General features: G+C 40.6%; 1 protein-coding gene across 1 annotated transcript in view; it reads right to left on the bottom strand.

Annotated features, from left to right (window-relative positions):
• Nucleotides 1-291: 291 nt before the first annotated feature.
• Nucleotides 292-15,951, bottom strand: part of xpr1a (xenotropic and polytropic retrovirus receptor 1a) — a 35,313-nt gene continuing 19,653 nt past the window's right edge. The window contains exons 3-15 of the mRNA XM_049717603.2: nucleotides 12,087-12,188; nucleotides 10,273-10,493; nucleotides 9,890-10,039; nucleotides 9,732-9,815; nucleotides 9,304-9,385; nucleotides 9,032-9,219; nucleotides 8,764-8,943; nucleotides 7,121-7,289; nucleotides 6,828-7,028; nucleotides 3,814-3,980; nucleotides 3,256-3,395; nucleotides 2,958-3,179; nucleotides 292-2,886 (exon numbers count right to left, since the gene is read on the bottom strand). Of these exons, the coding sequence (XP_049573560.1) occupies nucleotides 2,829-2,886; nucleotides 2,958-3,179; nucleotides 3,256-3,395; nucleotides 3,814-3,980; nucleotides 6,828-7,028; nucleotides 7,121-7,289; nucleotides 8,764-8,943; nucleotides 9,032-9,219; nucleotides 9,304-9,385; nucleotides 9,732-9,815; nucleotides 9,890-10,039; nucleotides 10,273-10,493; nucleotides 12,087-12,188 (1,964 nt within the window). The 3' untranslated portion in view covers nucleotides 292-2,828. The remainder of the gene's footprint in view (nucleotides 2,887-2,957; nucleotides 3,180-3,255; nucleotides 3,396-3,813; nucleotides 3,981-6,827; nucleotides 7,029-7,120; nucleotides 7,290-8,763; nucleotides 8,944-9,031; nucleotides 9,220-9,303; nucleotides 9,386-9,731; nucleotides 9,816-9,889; nucleotides 10,040-10,272; nucleotides 10,494-12,086; nucleotides 12,189-15,951) is intronic.

The following is a 15,951-nucleotide window of genomic DNA, read 5'->3' as shown; positions in this document are numbered from 1 at the left end:
ATATATACGTATATATATGCGTGTGTAAGTAAGGCGTAATTCTCTTGAACGACTCCAGAATTAGGACATCTATCTAGCCATCTATTTTCTGTTAAGAATTTTTCTTACTCGTTCCAGACAACAAACAAGAATATCAAGCTGTCTTTTGTGTATTCATTTTAAAACAAAAATCAAATAACCAGTCATTTTTCTACTTTTAATAGCTGCTTCCAAATGAAAAATCCAATGAGCCCCAGTACATTGTTCAGTTAAGTATGTTTCAACAAGAAAAAAAGAGAGGCGAGGCAGAGCGAGCTTTCAAAATAACATTGGTTTATAAAACCCAGATATGACAGAATCACCAAAGTGTGTACAGAACTACAAATACATCAGAGAGAGAGAAAACAGTGTTATTTATACACTCAACATATACAAACTACTCAATTGAAGGAAGATGATCTACAAGGAGACATTCTTTATCTTTTCATCTTACTTTAACATCACTTTTAGCCACAACTTAGGTTTCTTATCAATGTAGAACATCCATCTAACATCACATTCAGCTAGTCTACAAGGGAACATTACAACAGGGAAGATGATCAACTATGAAGCACTTGAACGTCACGAGTGAAGCAAAAACTGTGTCAGAGAAACACATCTTGGAGGCGTGCCACAGGCTTTTCAGCAGTTTCCTCTTCCCTCTGGTGGGTCCGATTGCATCCATCTACAACAACTCATGCCACAGCCACGATAGCTTCATGCACATTCACTAATGTACACTTAAAAACAAAATCATTCACATTTTTTTTTAAATAGGTTCACATGAAAAAGAGCAGGATTAGAACAAACACGTACGCAAACAGAACCAAACAAAGCTACAAAATACTGCTTGTCCAAAATGGCAACATCAATCATGGCTGCTAATATAAATAGACACACCAGGAACAATAAATTAACTTGTATGTATGTACATTGTTGAATGAAAAGCAGCATGCAAGCAAGGCAACTCTGTACAAAAACGTTGTGTTGAGGGAAGCGATGTCTCGTGTATTGGGGGGGGGGGGACGTGACTTTCACTCGAAAGCACATTGCTTCTTGGCCTTTTGGAGTTGACTAATAGTGCACACTTTTGCCTATTAAAACTATTGTCCTACTACTATGTAGAAATGTCATACAATAGTAGAAAACCGTCACTAGTAACACCAGTTGGCCTTCGTCACTCCACTAGTGCACTGAATGGTTTTACTAGAGAAGACAAAGAGTCTACTAGTACATGGAGACCTTAAGATGACTATCAAGGATATGGAATACATTCCTTTTGCACAGATTGGTTTTGGGTCTGACAAGAAATTGAGTAGAAACGTTAGTCCAAAGATTAGAAAAAACATCATTGAGTGGATGCTCACTTAACGAGTAGAAACAAGACATTACCGCAACGACGACATTACAGTATTAATGCACATCAAAGTATTATATTACAAAGCAACATCCCTCGTTGTGTAAAAGTAGTTTGTATATTAAATGCACTTTTCCTGCAAGTGCCTCCAGTGTTGCGACAGCACTTGTTGAATTTCAACTAAGAACAAAATGACAAACAAAAACAGAAAGAAAAGAAGTATAAAATAATCTTCATCGAGGTCAAAGTAGTTGACGTGACTTGATATGCTGCGTGTTAAGAGTTCTTCCTCTGGGTTGTTGATTTTTTTTTTTTTTTTTGTCGTTGTCCCTGTTGATCCTGCAAGTAGTCTAAAAAGGCATGTAAACAGTCGTCGGTGTAACTTGATTAGAAATCAAGCAAAACGTCGCCCGTGCAAGCAACAACAAAAAATATTCACCTCCAATTTGTTTTCATTTTCATACAAACAGAAAAAAATGCCGTTTTTAAGGCTTCAAATGAACACAATAGTTTGGAGATGCTTGCTTTTTTTGTTGCACAGAAAAATGAAAGGATAGAGAAAAGGAAGATAAAGTATGGCAGCTTGGTAGGTTAGGTTTTTTTATAAGATGAGTTTAAAACTATGTTTGTGCTTCAACAATTTGTATCGCCACATTATAGTGTGTTTGTGTGTGTGTGCGTGTTTACATGAGGATGAGGGAACGAGGTCCTCTTTCTGAGTCACTCATTGATTTAGTCACTGAGCAACGAAGCGAATATCTCCAATTTTGTAGCTGTTTAAATTGAACAGAAACACTGAAGACATAAAAAAACACGTATCTCCAAATTTTGTGAAATAAAAATAAATGCATTGTTTTGCGTTGAATTTACTTTTACTTTTAAAACACAACTATTGGATATTTTTGTTACCTTTTAGAAGGGGAAAAATGGGACTACATTCTGGTCAACATCTTTTTTGTTTAAAAAAATCCACGAATGTGAAAATACATTCTTGGTAATATTTGTTTGTATAAAAAAAAAAAAAAACAACATTCAGGAATACATTCTCTTCAGTATTTTGGTTTTTAAGTTTAAAAAAATCCATGAAATGTTGACATGCTATACATTTTTCTAAATATTTGTTTAAAGCTGAAAACAAAATAAAATCCACAAATTTGGAAATATATTATTTTTATATGCCACAACAAAAAATCCACAAAAGTTGGAGATCCATGCATTTTTCATTTGTTTTTGCTCTTTGTAGATAAAAAGATACTCCTATTGTTTCCATGTTTTAAAATTAAGTTTGGACGCTTTCGATAAAGATGGAGATACATGCTTTTCATTGCCAAGTGACATTTTTTGAAAAGGTTATTTTTAAACTTTTAGACTAAAGGTTAAAATGGTGAAGAGCGTCTATCCCTGTGCGTGTGTGCGTGTTTGTGTGTAGACAATGTTGCTGCTTGCTGGTGATTCAGCTGAAGGCTTCATCATCCGTATCTTCAATTAGAACCTTGGTGTCCTTTTTGGATCTACAAAACAAAAAGAATATGAGTCTACTTTTGCAGTCTCTCATAACAGTCACTGAGTTTTCTCTTCTTACTGAGAAGACAGCAAGGGGCGCCGCAGCGTGAGGCTGTAGGACCTCTTCCAGGTCTTCTTGCCCGAGCGGTTCCGGACACCATCCTCTTGGTCCATCATCTGCTCCAGCAGCGTCTGGTCGTCCGCGTTGAGCGGCGCCACGGAAATATCTCGCACAGCTCGGAACTCGCCACAGTTGTTTAAGTGCTCGTTCTCCAGGCGAAAGAAGTTCCACACAAAACGCCTGCAGAGACGAAGGACAATGGCGTATGTCGGGACAGCTGTGAACGTAGGAGTCCCTCTGTGAGGAGAAAGCCTACCTGAAGACCTCAAGAGGAGCCAGCACGGTGGCCACGATGTCGCCCACCGAGTGAATCTTAGTCATAGTGGTCAAAGAGAGAGAAATTGTCCAGGCAAAACGCAGGATCACATCTTCTAAAATGGCACAGTAGTAGTAGGCCTACAAACAAAAAGGGGTTTGGATTAGACTCATTGTAACGAAACCAGCTCAATATTTATCAATAGTGTAGAAACGTTATTTGTCATTTCAAAATGAGGTTGGAGAAGATGTGAATTTTTTTCCCCTCACGCATTTAATTCATCTGTATGAGTGGTGGCAACTTTTGAATTGAATGACTGAACCAACTGTTTTCCAAAATAGTCACATAGAAGGCCTAAATGTTCATCAAACACACAAAAAAATTCCACTAAAAACTAAATTTCCCATTAATATTTTGCAGTTTGTGTCCTCAGGGCAGCCATTCTTCTGCCACTAGAGGGCGCCTGCATACCGCCAGTAACTGACTTAGTCAATTATGCTATTAGGCTGACTAAGTCAATTATGCTGTTAAGATAATGATGTGTGCGCCTAAGTTTACCTTGTGCGGGTAAACAATCTCTTCTCTGAGGAAGGTGTTTTCTCCAGCCCCTCGGTCAAACAGTCCCCAGTCCATGCGCAGATCCCAGATCAGCGTGTAGAACGAGCTTATGGTGGAGAAGATGATCAGCAGGTAGAAGAACGTGTCGGCGTCAGTGTGGCCTTGCTCTGGAACACACACGAGAGGTACAGTGACCAATCTTTTGTGTCATATACCTAATAAGAAGCTCCTTCCCGCTCTTCAAAATAGTTTTTGGGAAATGAAAATACCACATGATGGAGCCAAAGTTCTACTTTTCAATTGGACTTCACTGTTTTGTTGTTCCACTAACAAGCCGCCATAGAGACGGAGGCCCTCTGCTCCACCGCTGACACTTTCCAGCCCCTGGAGAAGATCGTCTGATGTGATTTGTTCCTTCCTGCCACATGCAAGGCATTTAACCCTTTGCTTTCGATTAAAAGGTTACATAAGCTGAAACGGACAATGATTGCATGTGCAATAGTGACTAAGGGTGGTCAGAGTCAGGGGCAGGGAAATGAAAGGTTAATAAAAAGTGACAGTGAGAGAGCGTGTTGCAGTTCCTCCAGTAACTCAGCAACTTCATAGCATCAATCTGTCACCGCTAATGGAATCATCTGTTTCTATGGCAACCCACAGCCACCACAAAGACAATTAAAAAAAAAAAAAAAAAAGGTCATACATATCATCAACTATATTAATTCAGGCACTTTCCAGCAAAGTAGTATGTAGATTACTGACAGCACCATAAAACATCTTCATGGGCCGAGTGTGGCTCTGGATTATTAATTTTAGTCAGATGGTCTTCTCAGTGCTCCGTTAAAGCGTCTTTCATCTTTATTAGTTAACATGCATTTTGAGTGTGCTGTTACACGTTCTCATCACTGACAAGGGCTCAGCGCATGAAATGAAGTTGTAAAAGCTGTCAACGCAGGCCTCGGTGCTACTCGTGTTCAACCTCGGGCGGACCTCTTTTCTTCCTCTCCTGTTTAACAGCGCATTCAATAAAAATTGACTTCTTATAGCATAATATAGGAAGTGATGGCAAGTCTAAAAAGCGCTGTCTCTGTAACTGACATGTTACAAATCATTTAATGGAAAATGTAGAAAAACACGTCCTCTACTTAGCTGGTTGTGGGAAATTTGCGTTAAAAATATTCATGTCAAACTGAGAACAACTTCTGCATTATGTTTCTTACGCATAGGACATGAGCATGCAATCTGGAAATTCCCATTCCATGCAGCATCCTGGCTCGGACAAGAGAACCTTTAAATTAAGACTTGTAATTAGGACAGTTTTGAATTCTGTGTGAAATTTCTAAATGGTTTGGTTTAAATACATCCTACATTTATTTGGTTAGATCTTGTGAGAGCAGCATCTAATAAAAAGGGGTCAATCTCATTTAACACAGAGACTATCATTTTTATTTGTCCCTTGATGCTTTCCCGGAGATAAAGGCGAGCCATTTCAGGAAGGAGCGAGGTGATGAAGTGACACACAAACACCGTCCGTGTGGGCTTTATCGATGATAGTGACACGTCCTACAGACGAGCTGGTAATAAATGAATAGCGGAGACCGAGCCGACGTTACAAACTCAACTCTCTGACACTTACGTCTTTTTTATATGTATCAATGTAGCAATATTGTTTAACTAGTCCAGAAACACAATATCAATATATTGTTAAATAACACCACTCGAAGACTGTGTGTTTTTTGTGTGAATTTCCCCACCGTCGGCCATGAACGAAGCAGCCAGAGGTCCATGCCTCCATGATTGTGTGGGATGAAAGACAGCTTCATAGAGAATAAGACATGAAGGGAGGCCATTAGTCGACGGGCTTCAGACCAGAAGAAGGGGGAGGATGTGACTTAATGGACACCTTTGGTTCCTGGTAGCCTGTCTCAGCGTCTTCCTCCTCATAGGAGGAATTAAAAGCAATAATTGAAAATAGCTCTGAGTATGATACAGTGCAGTGCCGCAAAAATAACATCATTCGACTTTGATGAGGACAAACGTTACAGGAAGGATGAATAATGCTTGCCACAAGTTTTCCCATCATCACTTCAGTTACATATAAATTGTGATGTAGCAACCTTGCCTCAGCTTTTAAAAAAACAAACAAAAGGGTCGCAATGTTTCTGCAGTGAGTTGCTATTGTACAAGCGTTCAACCCCCGGTGTGTTGCTGAGTGTATTTTTTTTCACAACTGTCCAGTCACTTGGTGTGCGGCGAGCCTTCATTTCCGACGCCCACCACTTCAATCTTCAACCACAATACTAAATGCATTGCTAAATCAATATTTCTCAGACAGCCTACCGGTAAACCTAAACTGAACATTTTTATCTTTGTAAAGGAAGAATTTGCGAGTGTACCTAATGCGCTAGCAAATGTGTGTTTAAGGGAAACTAAAGTGGGAAATCACATTTTCTCAAAAGGGGAAGAGCTGAGCTTAGCCTGGGGAAAAAAAAATCTATAAACTGACATCTGAGCAGAAGAAGGGGGGAAAAGGGGATGCTTTGAAATAAGCCAAGCGGAATCAGAATATGCGATGGACTATTTCGACACAAAAGTGCTGAAAAGAAGCTTTTGAGCGTCAACTCCTTTGTGATTGGCCTCCTCGATGAAAATAATTGCAGGCTGATTGCGAGGCTGTCAGATTGAGAGTGAGCGGACTTTTAATGGAGCACAAACCCTCCCATTTCAATTCTATCAATATTGTTTTTCTTGCTTCTTCTCTTGCACTCTCTCTTTTCTTTCTTTCCAGTCTGTCTCTTTATCTCTTTCACCTTTGTGACCCCGCACACTGAACACAGATCAACATCTTGTTTACTTGTAGATGCTTTTGACAACCCTTTTCCATTTCTGCTGCCGGCAATGGGAGCCCAACGAGGGTCAACTTCTGGCATTCATATGCTCAAGGTCACCTTTGCTTCCAACACCTCAGTACAAAGCCTGTGTGCTTAAATTAAAGTGCAGAGGTGTGTGTGTGTTACCTCTGTGTGTTGCGTAGAGTGCGGCGAAGGTGACCACAAAGAAGGTGGTGGAATATTTGCCAGCATTCACCAGGTGGGGGAAGGCTCTCTTGGTGTCTCTGTAACGCCGCAGGCACTGGATGAAACGCAGCCAGGCGGGCAGACACTGGATGATGGCGCGCAGACCGTACGAGTAACTGTGGCACATGAAACTACTCGACTCTGCCAGGGAAAATAAAATGAATTCAATGTTATACTATTTTCCTAGACCAGATTAAAGATGTGTCAGATGTAATTAAGATAGAATGAGGCACCGTTTGTTCTGGGCAAGAGCCCCTTGCTGTTGGTCCACTGCAGCTCAAAGATGTAGAAGCAGACGAGATACTCCAGGTCCATCAAGACCACCACCAGCGAGTTGAGTTGGTCGGCCAGCCAGAAATCAGCAAACTCAACTCGGTGAAACGGGGCCGTGAACACCCGGAACTGGAAATGAGAAGGGAAAGATGTCAAGATATGTACTCACTGGACGCTTCATTAGGTACACCTTCACAGGATCCAAATAAAAGAGCTGAAAAGGAAACGGCCATTTTTAAAGATGATGTATTTAACAACATATTTATTATTCTAGTTGTGATACAATGCTGTGATAGCGAGACGGTTTTAATTGCTTTGTTTAACTACTTCTGGGATATACTGTATGATTGTCATCCTATTGCTGGGAGCTAAACGGCAATTTGGGACAGTCAACAATGAATCAGCGCATAATTGTTTGTTGTTAAGAGTGTGCTAAGCCGTTAACAACCGCACTTAATGGTTTTGTAGCACGCACATGGCAGAAGGCCTCATTAGCACGCCACAGGACACGCAGAATGAGGATGAAATGGTGTCAGATAATCAGGTAGTTTTTATACTGGGTCGAAATTATTATTGAATGTCGGGTCGAGGTGGTGAGTGTATTTGCGACATGGCTTTAGCCTGAGGAGCATTCTTAAACCTTTTGTAAAATGCTTCAACCCGCCATTCACTTCCACCCTTAGGCCACATATGACATTTAGTTGTGACGCTACATTTCCCATGCAGTGTACAACCTCAATCCTAAAACACACACAATCAATATGCGCACACACACAGTGAAAATGTCAAAGAATACATAAGCAATATAACCTGTCAATCACAGTGTGTATTGATCGAGACAACACAAGGCTGCCGGCTCATCGCTTCAGCAAACAATAATAATCTAGTTGAAGTTTGTCCTCTAATGAAATGTTTGTACTTTGTCTCGTCTTGGACGCATTCACACCTGGCTTAGACGGGAACGCACTCTAACGTTTGTTTGCGTGAATAGTATCTAATAATACTCCATGGCAAGCACATCTCAAAGGTCCTCAAATTATGTGTTAATTAGTATGATCGCGCGTAACCAATTGAGATTGTAGATAGTTCGTAAGACCGCAGGGAGACTTGATGTAAAGGACAAGGATATGACAAGGGGTGAGGGGAGGGAGAAGCAGAGAGGTGGGAGGGAAAGGAGGAGCTCAGCCATTCAGCATACTGATGGATCTATGCTGGTAATGATTGCACAGTCACAGCGTCCATCTCCCCTGGGATCAGAATGCATTCTATTATCTATCAGCACACACACACACACGAAGATAAAACACACACACACAAGCACACTGCGGCCATGTAGCCCAGCTCAGACAAAGAGCAAAGCAAGACAGAAGGGTTTTGTTAACATAAGAATCAAGATAGTACGTGTCTGAGATGTACACAGTATTCATCTTTGTGACAGACACACACACATACACACACACGCACACAAGAAAAAAAAATAAAGGAATAAGTGCCACAGAGTGCCATGTTTGCTGTAATTCGAACCATCCAATATAAAAAAATAAAACACGTCATGGATAAAAATGCAGTCTTTGTTAAAAGACGGAGGTGAAGGTCTACTGACCAGCAGCTTGAGCAGCCAGAACCGTGACTTGTAGTAGCATGTCTTGAGGGGGTTGATGAGGAAGAGCAGCATGAAGCCGTAGAGGACGAGGGGGTAGATTTGCATGGGGAAGTAGAGGTACTCCGAGTAGAGACACGACAAGATGCTGAGACACCATAACACGCCCAGGAACCCGGCGATCTTCAAAAAAAAAAAAAAAGAACCAACACAAATATTGATTAATTACGAACCAGAACACTTCCATTAACTGGACGTGTCTCCATCTGACCTCAAAGAGGTGCTGGTGTGAGAGGTTGTTGCGAGGATTGATCTCAAAGATGAGCACGTGGTTGACTCCAGCCTGCCTCCAGCCGTACGTGTTAATGCCCAGCAGGAACAGGAATTGGATCAAGAGAAACCCGCCCCGGTAGATTCGCACCAGAGGCCACACATTCACATAGCGGATGAACACTGCACCTGGATCAACGTACAAAACAACAAGTTGAGGAAAGGCCTTGTCAAATTTTGGACATTAAAAAAATCAAGGTCAGAAAATGTTACCTGTTAGGACAAAGGCGACAGCGAGGATAATGAAGATGCCACAGTAAAGACCCACACGGAAGGTCGTCCAGGCCAAAGCAGGCTGAGGCAACACAGATAAACATTATAAAAAATTATGAAATAAAAAAAAGAATTAAATAGAAAAAACAAATTTCAGAAAAATAATGAGTTTACCATTCTATTTATTGTGTCTAGACACCATTATCTTTTTTTCTAGACTGAACCAGCCAGTGAATGAGTTATCAGGTTAGGGTAAATAAAAAAAAAATCCTCAAAATAAATAGCAAAAAGCAACAACTCAAATTAAATTCATGATTCCAGACGATGTCCAGTGTAATACAACGGTTCAATACTTGTTTCGGAATGCTTACTAGCATGATTAGGTTTTTACGATTCATTGTCACGAATGTCGAAAAGGCCATTCTGACCTGAGCGGCCCCAAGCGGAGGAACACGTAACCTCTTCATCGCCCGCTGACGATCTCCCCCCTCCAGCTCTGTGGTCACCAACGTCTGGATGCACAAACACGCATCAAAGATTGAAGACATGTTTTTGCCATGTTTTCAGACAGTTTGTATGTGCGCACTTCAGTCTCGGTGATGAGCTGTGTGATCTTCTTGCAGGTGTAGAATGGTGCCACCTCAACGTGAGCCACACGCCAGTCGGCTCCCCGAGAGGTATCCAGAATCTTATCATGTTTCTTCAGGATCTTACGGAAACCGGTGAAGTTTAAATTCTGTGGACACAAAAAAAACAAATACACTCCTGAATATTGTTTTAAATCCATGGATTTGTTTTACAGCAAGCTGTCCTGGTTCTGGGGTGGCAAAGCAGCCCCAGAAAACTTTCTTTGCAACATTTAGTAGCCTCCATCACTTTGACAGGTATTATTTAAATAATTCCTTCTACAATCCGGTGTGACCATTGAAAGTGAACTGCATTTTTCCCCAAGTGTGCTGACATTGATACCTGGTAGTTCTGCAGCAGGATGAGGCTCAGGTAGAACTCACTAAAGGCAAGCTTTAGATCCTTGATGTTGTGGTGTTTGCATCGCTCCTCCTGCGAGAGGTGGAACACGGTCTTGCGTTTACGCAGACCGGGCGGAGCGTTGCTTTCGCGCTGGGCGTCCAGAGAAGACTGCAGCTCATTCTGCAAGGTGGCAAAGCGGCGCTGGGCTTCCGCAAGCTTTTCTGCAGAGAGGGAAGACAAATCAAGGTGTTAGGTTGACAGTATTTCAGCCAGGCTTCAACACTGGATGGATTTATTACAAAGGATGGTATGAATACAATAGTAGGATAGAAAAAGTAAAATAATGCTTCAGGTTGACAGCAGTGATCTTGATGTACTACAAACTCCTGCTTTTATAATAAAGTAAGCATGAAAAAAAATCCTTCTATATATCCTGTCCGCATTCAGTCTATCTGTTCCAGGAAGCTGGAGTGCGGGGAATATTAGTCTACCCTGAAACGATATGTGAGAGGAATCATTATGTGGGTCAGAGATAGGTTAGCGCGTGCAGATCGAGAGATAAATGAGGTGAATCCTACGGGGTGGGGATAATAAATGGTATTGAATCAACTGCCCTATGCATTTAGCCTAATGTAAATCCATCCATCCATTTTCTGTACCGCTTTTATTCTTCTTCTTCATACTAATACTAATACTACTATTAATAACAGCAAAAGGAGCAGAACAATGTCCATTGACTTGAAGCAAAAATGTTATTTCTTAAGATTCTAGATGAGATTTGATTGTGTGTGGCACATGCTGGCATTGCGCATTATCTGATCCTTTTGTCGCACACTCTACATTTCACGTTACTGGCTTATCCTTGGAGAGTAATGATGGGATGTGTGGAGTCAGCATCAGCATGTGACGGTAGTAAGAGGCGTGAGAAAGTCAAAGTCGATGCTGTGATGTGCTGTGGGAAAGTAGAATTCACAACAGCTGACCATGCAGGGACGGGTTAAAAGAACCTAAACAAACAGGAGGAGATGAGTTCTCTTTCCACAATGGAAATTTATCAAGAAGAAAAAAAAAAAGTCTCAAAATAGACAGGATTTTCTTTGCAGTATTTTCAGCCAGTTGTGCATGTTACAGGCGGGGATTTGAGTGCAGTAAAGCGCAAAAGCTTAAAAGAGGCCAAGACCCCTTTCACAGAGGCGAGAACGTTATGTGAAGTCAGCGCACAATTTATCTCCATGGCTCCACTGCTGAGACTCACAGCCACCTAACTGGCATCAGATAAAGTAGCTCATCTGACTTTTCAATTGATCCCTTCTGTGCTGAGAGGAAACCGTCACAGCATTCAATCAAAACTCCGGCCAAATAAGAAAGCAAACTGCCGGCCGTCAAAGCAAATATGCCTTTTGAAAAAAAAAATATTTTCTAGGGTGACCTTGCATATCTATTCATTCATCTGTGAATAATCTCCTGATGTGGGAACTTCAGTTGAGTAAATCAACCTTATCCTCTTGATGACCTGTAGAGTCTACAAAAGTCTCTAGAGGGAACACCGTGTGTCCTCCTCCCCAGCTCAGGTTCATTTACAAAAGTCCAGCTACCAGAATATATTACGGTCGACGTCTCACATGACAGCGTGCTCCCTGAAATACTCACTAGTCTGGACGAGCTCATCAGAATATTCAGGACCTGGGTAAACATGTGGTGCTTTCCAAATGGATTCAGCAAGCTTGATGAAGTATTTTAATGTAGACTCACATTCTATCGTTTTGAATAGTAAAGTCAAATTTACAGGTTCATGAGGTCACTGTGTAAATTACCTGAATAAAAAGTGTTGATTTTCAACAGCTCCTTCTCGCAGGTCTGGAAAAACCTCTCTTCAAATTTAGCGTAGTACCTCTTCACGGTGTCCTCATCTGTGACTGGAAGGTAAAAAGAAAAAGTTAATTAGCTCTGTTCCCTTTTACACAAGAATTATTTTTAAAGGCAATTGTTTTTTTTATAAATGTCTTCTCTAATTCATTTTGACCAACTAATCAATTTTCTTTCAAGAGGCATGTAAAATGAAGGCTGGGTTGAAATGTACTCTCCAGGAGAAGCTTTCCACAGGATAAAATGGCAGCAGCATTCGATCTGATGATAATGTCACCTCATAAACACTTGCCTCATAAACATCGGCTATAATAGAACGACTGCTAGAAAAAGTGGCTTTCTATTTTACCGAGTAATAAGAAAGACATGCCCTGGGCAATAGACCGTCAATACCCCTGCATGCACCCATACAACTCACGGAAAACCTGATGAAAACATCTAAAACCAAACAACGTCCGGACACAGTTTTAGAAGAAAAGAAAAAAAAAACAATTAGATTCCGCCTTCAATCCTGTATAATAAGCTACACGCTGCAAGAACAAACACTCCATTACAGAAGGTCAAATCTAATAGGAAAGGGAAAAGGAAGTTCATGCAGCAGTTGTAATACAAATTAATCTTTACCCTGTTATGAGCTGTATTCTTGGAGAGAGAAAGTGGCAATCATTAGTGGGATGAGAACAAATGTAAAATACAAAGTAGAAGGAAGGAGCAGCGGTTTTCACAGAGATGAACCGTGACCATAGAGACCAGATACTGGCTAACAGTTAGCAGCTAACTGCGAACCTGAGCCACGACGATAGACAAAGCGAAATTAGAATGATCTCTGATAGTGTTAAAATTGCACATTATTAATTTGAAAGCATGCACGCGGCACTCGGTCATATCAGCGCCAGCATCAACAATTCCACTCGCTGACCTTTTTGCCCAGCTGATGGGCCTGATGAATTACTGAGTAGCTGGCGGAGTCAATATGCCACAATGGAATGACTAATGGGCCAACATGCTATTTTGCATTAGGCTTCATCTGCGTTGCCATTCCAAAGTTTTGAATGAAGGTTTCTTCTGCTAATTGGCACTTAGGAGGAACGGCCATTAAGCACTCAAATTCAGATGAATTAAAAAAAGAAAAAAAAAGTAGTACAGGAGAAAAAATAATTGTTGTGTTTAAACTGATAAGCAGGGATGCCTTGCAATGAGATGATAAGATGATTTATTTTCTATATTGCTTATCTTGGTCATCAGTAACCTTAAAATAAATTTAAGTAGGGGAGTGAAATTTACAGATTGTCACAAACTGCCCATTTATTAATTACAAATATTGTATATGTTCTACTGGATTGCAGAAGGTACATTACTTCCTGCGATGACATCATCTTTACGTTCATTAAACAGGCACAGATTTCACGAGAGCATTAAATCAACATTAACATGTTTTATGACTCCTATTTTTTTGTTTGGTGGTGCGCCGCGAAGTTTTTGAATGTCATCGGGGTGCCTTAACTCAATAAAGGTTGGGAAAGACCGCTTTAGTACAACCTTCAAAACTGCTGAATTGATTTTTAAGGAAAGGCCATGTGGCCTTTGCTCCTGCAGACCTGCAGAATAATAAGAACACATGACCTGACATTTAATGGCAGAATGTTACAGTTAGCTACATATATATTTGTATTTGTTAATATTTTGGGGGGAATTTATAGATTTCCTACCACCATGCTACATAAAAGCTATTCAAGCGTGAGTGAAGAAATGGAGGATGAAAGCTTCATCCCTCTGTTCCCCTGCTGACCCAGGACACACAGTGTTTGCCAGGTGTGTGTGTTATGTGTGTGTGCACGTGTACATTTGACTTCAGTCTCAAACGCACGTGACTTGAAAGAACAAAAGACGCCCGTCGTCTTTGAATCCCGCACGCCGGTCCTCGGTTACGGTCTTGCTATCATCGCCTCAGTTGCTGCCTGAGCACGCATGAGCATCGCTTCATTACATCGTCTCCGGTAAATCCAATGAAAGCCAATCAGCTAAATTTTCAAAATTCGTGCAATGATTATAATGCGCTTTAATTGAATCGACCGAGTGTTTCGTGTAAATGTCACAGCTTCTATTTCGGCTGCGCACCATGGCTCCTTATTAAAGCTCCTCGGGCTAGATGAGAGATTTATTTCAACATCCTACACCGGATGGAGGCAGACAATTTGGATGATACTGAATTTATTCTGAAACAAATACAATAAAATGTAATAAGAACCAACATATTACCAAATAATCTAATGGTCAGTGATATAAAGGTGCATCTCATTACATTGGAATATAGTTCATTTATATCTGTAGTTTGATTATAAAAGTGAAACTCAGTTTACTCATCTATAATATATTTTGTTTGACTGACTACAACATTCAAGAGGACTTCTCTGTCCTCGCCACTAGCCATCGTTGAAATGCTCTATGCACTCCTGAATTCCGTGGCATTTGTTTCCCTGGTGTGTGTGTGTCACACAACGATGATAGAGCGCCTCAGAGGGGAACGATAATGGTTGTGTCCCTCAAAGGCTTTATTGTGACGTACGTCTTAAGCACACACACATACACTCTGTATGACGGCCGCAATGCGTTCATGTATGTTTGTGTGACATAGCCCTAAATTTGGATCAACAATCCCCAGATTAATAACAGAAGGATTCTTTTTCTATGACCCCCCCCCCCCCCCCCCTCCGACTACTTGATGATTCATAAATCAACAATTATATAAGCAGAATTTACAATTGCTGCAGCCGCATGTTATGGTAATGATGTTTACCAAAACACACAAATAAAGTACATTATATATTAATATAAATTACATTTAGGAATGCATTATAAAAAACTAATTTTATTTTAGGTTTTTGCTTTTGTTTTTAATCATAATAATAATAGTGATGCATCTTTATTTTTCAATACCAAAACATAAGACAGTACCTAAATTATGTCCATTTGTATTATTTATATAAAGTTGAATTGCAGCATGCAGGCAGATGCACACACAAAGAATTGTGCTGGTAGCCAGAAAAAAAACAACCTCTTGACTTGACCTACAGTATTCCCAAAGCGATCCAGTAGTAGACGGCATCGGCCTCCCCTTCCAGCCCCCTCGCTCGCTCACCCCGTCTTGTGTAGATTGTATAAATAAATGATGAGCTAGCTTCCCCTGAACCAAACTGCCCCCCACACTACCCACGAAAAAAAACAACACTTTATCCCCAGGTTCTTATATTTCCATACAGGAATTCTGTCACATGACTCTAGCAAATAAATCCTTAATGGAGATACTAACCTCACATTAGTAATATGATTTACTTCAATATCTTTGGCGCATTTTGAACGTTGTGGAAAATGAAAAAAAATACCATTTAAATTATATAATAGATTTCTTCCACTTGCCATTATTTATTTGCCATTAGCGGCATTTTTTGCAAATTTTTCTTTCCACCCCACATAAATGAAAATATTTGGTGTTTAATATTTCAGATACCTTTTGTCATTTTATGATGGGTGGGGAATCTCAGTCCTGCAAAAATAAACGGCCGCGCAAGGCATGCACAATTGCACACATGTACAAATTGTATGTCTCACCCCCATTTACTGCATTTTATGACATCTCACTATTCCCTGATAGGAATTCCGTCCTGTCGCCAAGGAGCCCATTCCATTATCATTGCCACGGCTAATCTCTAGCCTCCCTGCACATGCACAAGCAAAAGATAAACAGTGCTATAACAAAGAGCAGGACACATTTATCTTTAGTCTAATATTAACCTACTAAGTGCATAATACATG

The sequence above is a fragment of the Syngnathus scovelli genome, chromosome 10 (genome assembly GCF_024217435.2).
Source record: "Syngnathus scovelli strain Florida chromosome 10, RoL_Ssco_1.2, whole genome shotgun sequence".
In the NCBI taxonomy this organism is placed as follows: Eukaryota; Metazoa; Chordata; class Actinopteri; order Syngnathiformes; family Syngnathidae; genus Syngnathus; species Syngnathus scovelli.
The sequence above is the reverse complement of the archived record's forward strand: the minus strand, read 5'-3'. Positions and strand labels throughout refer to the sequence as shown.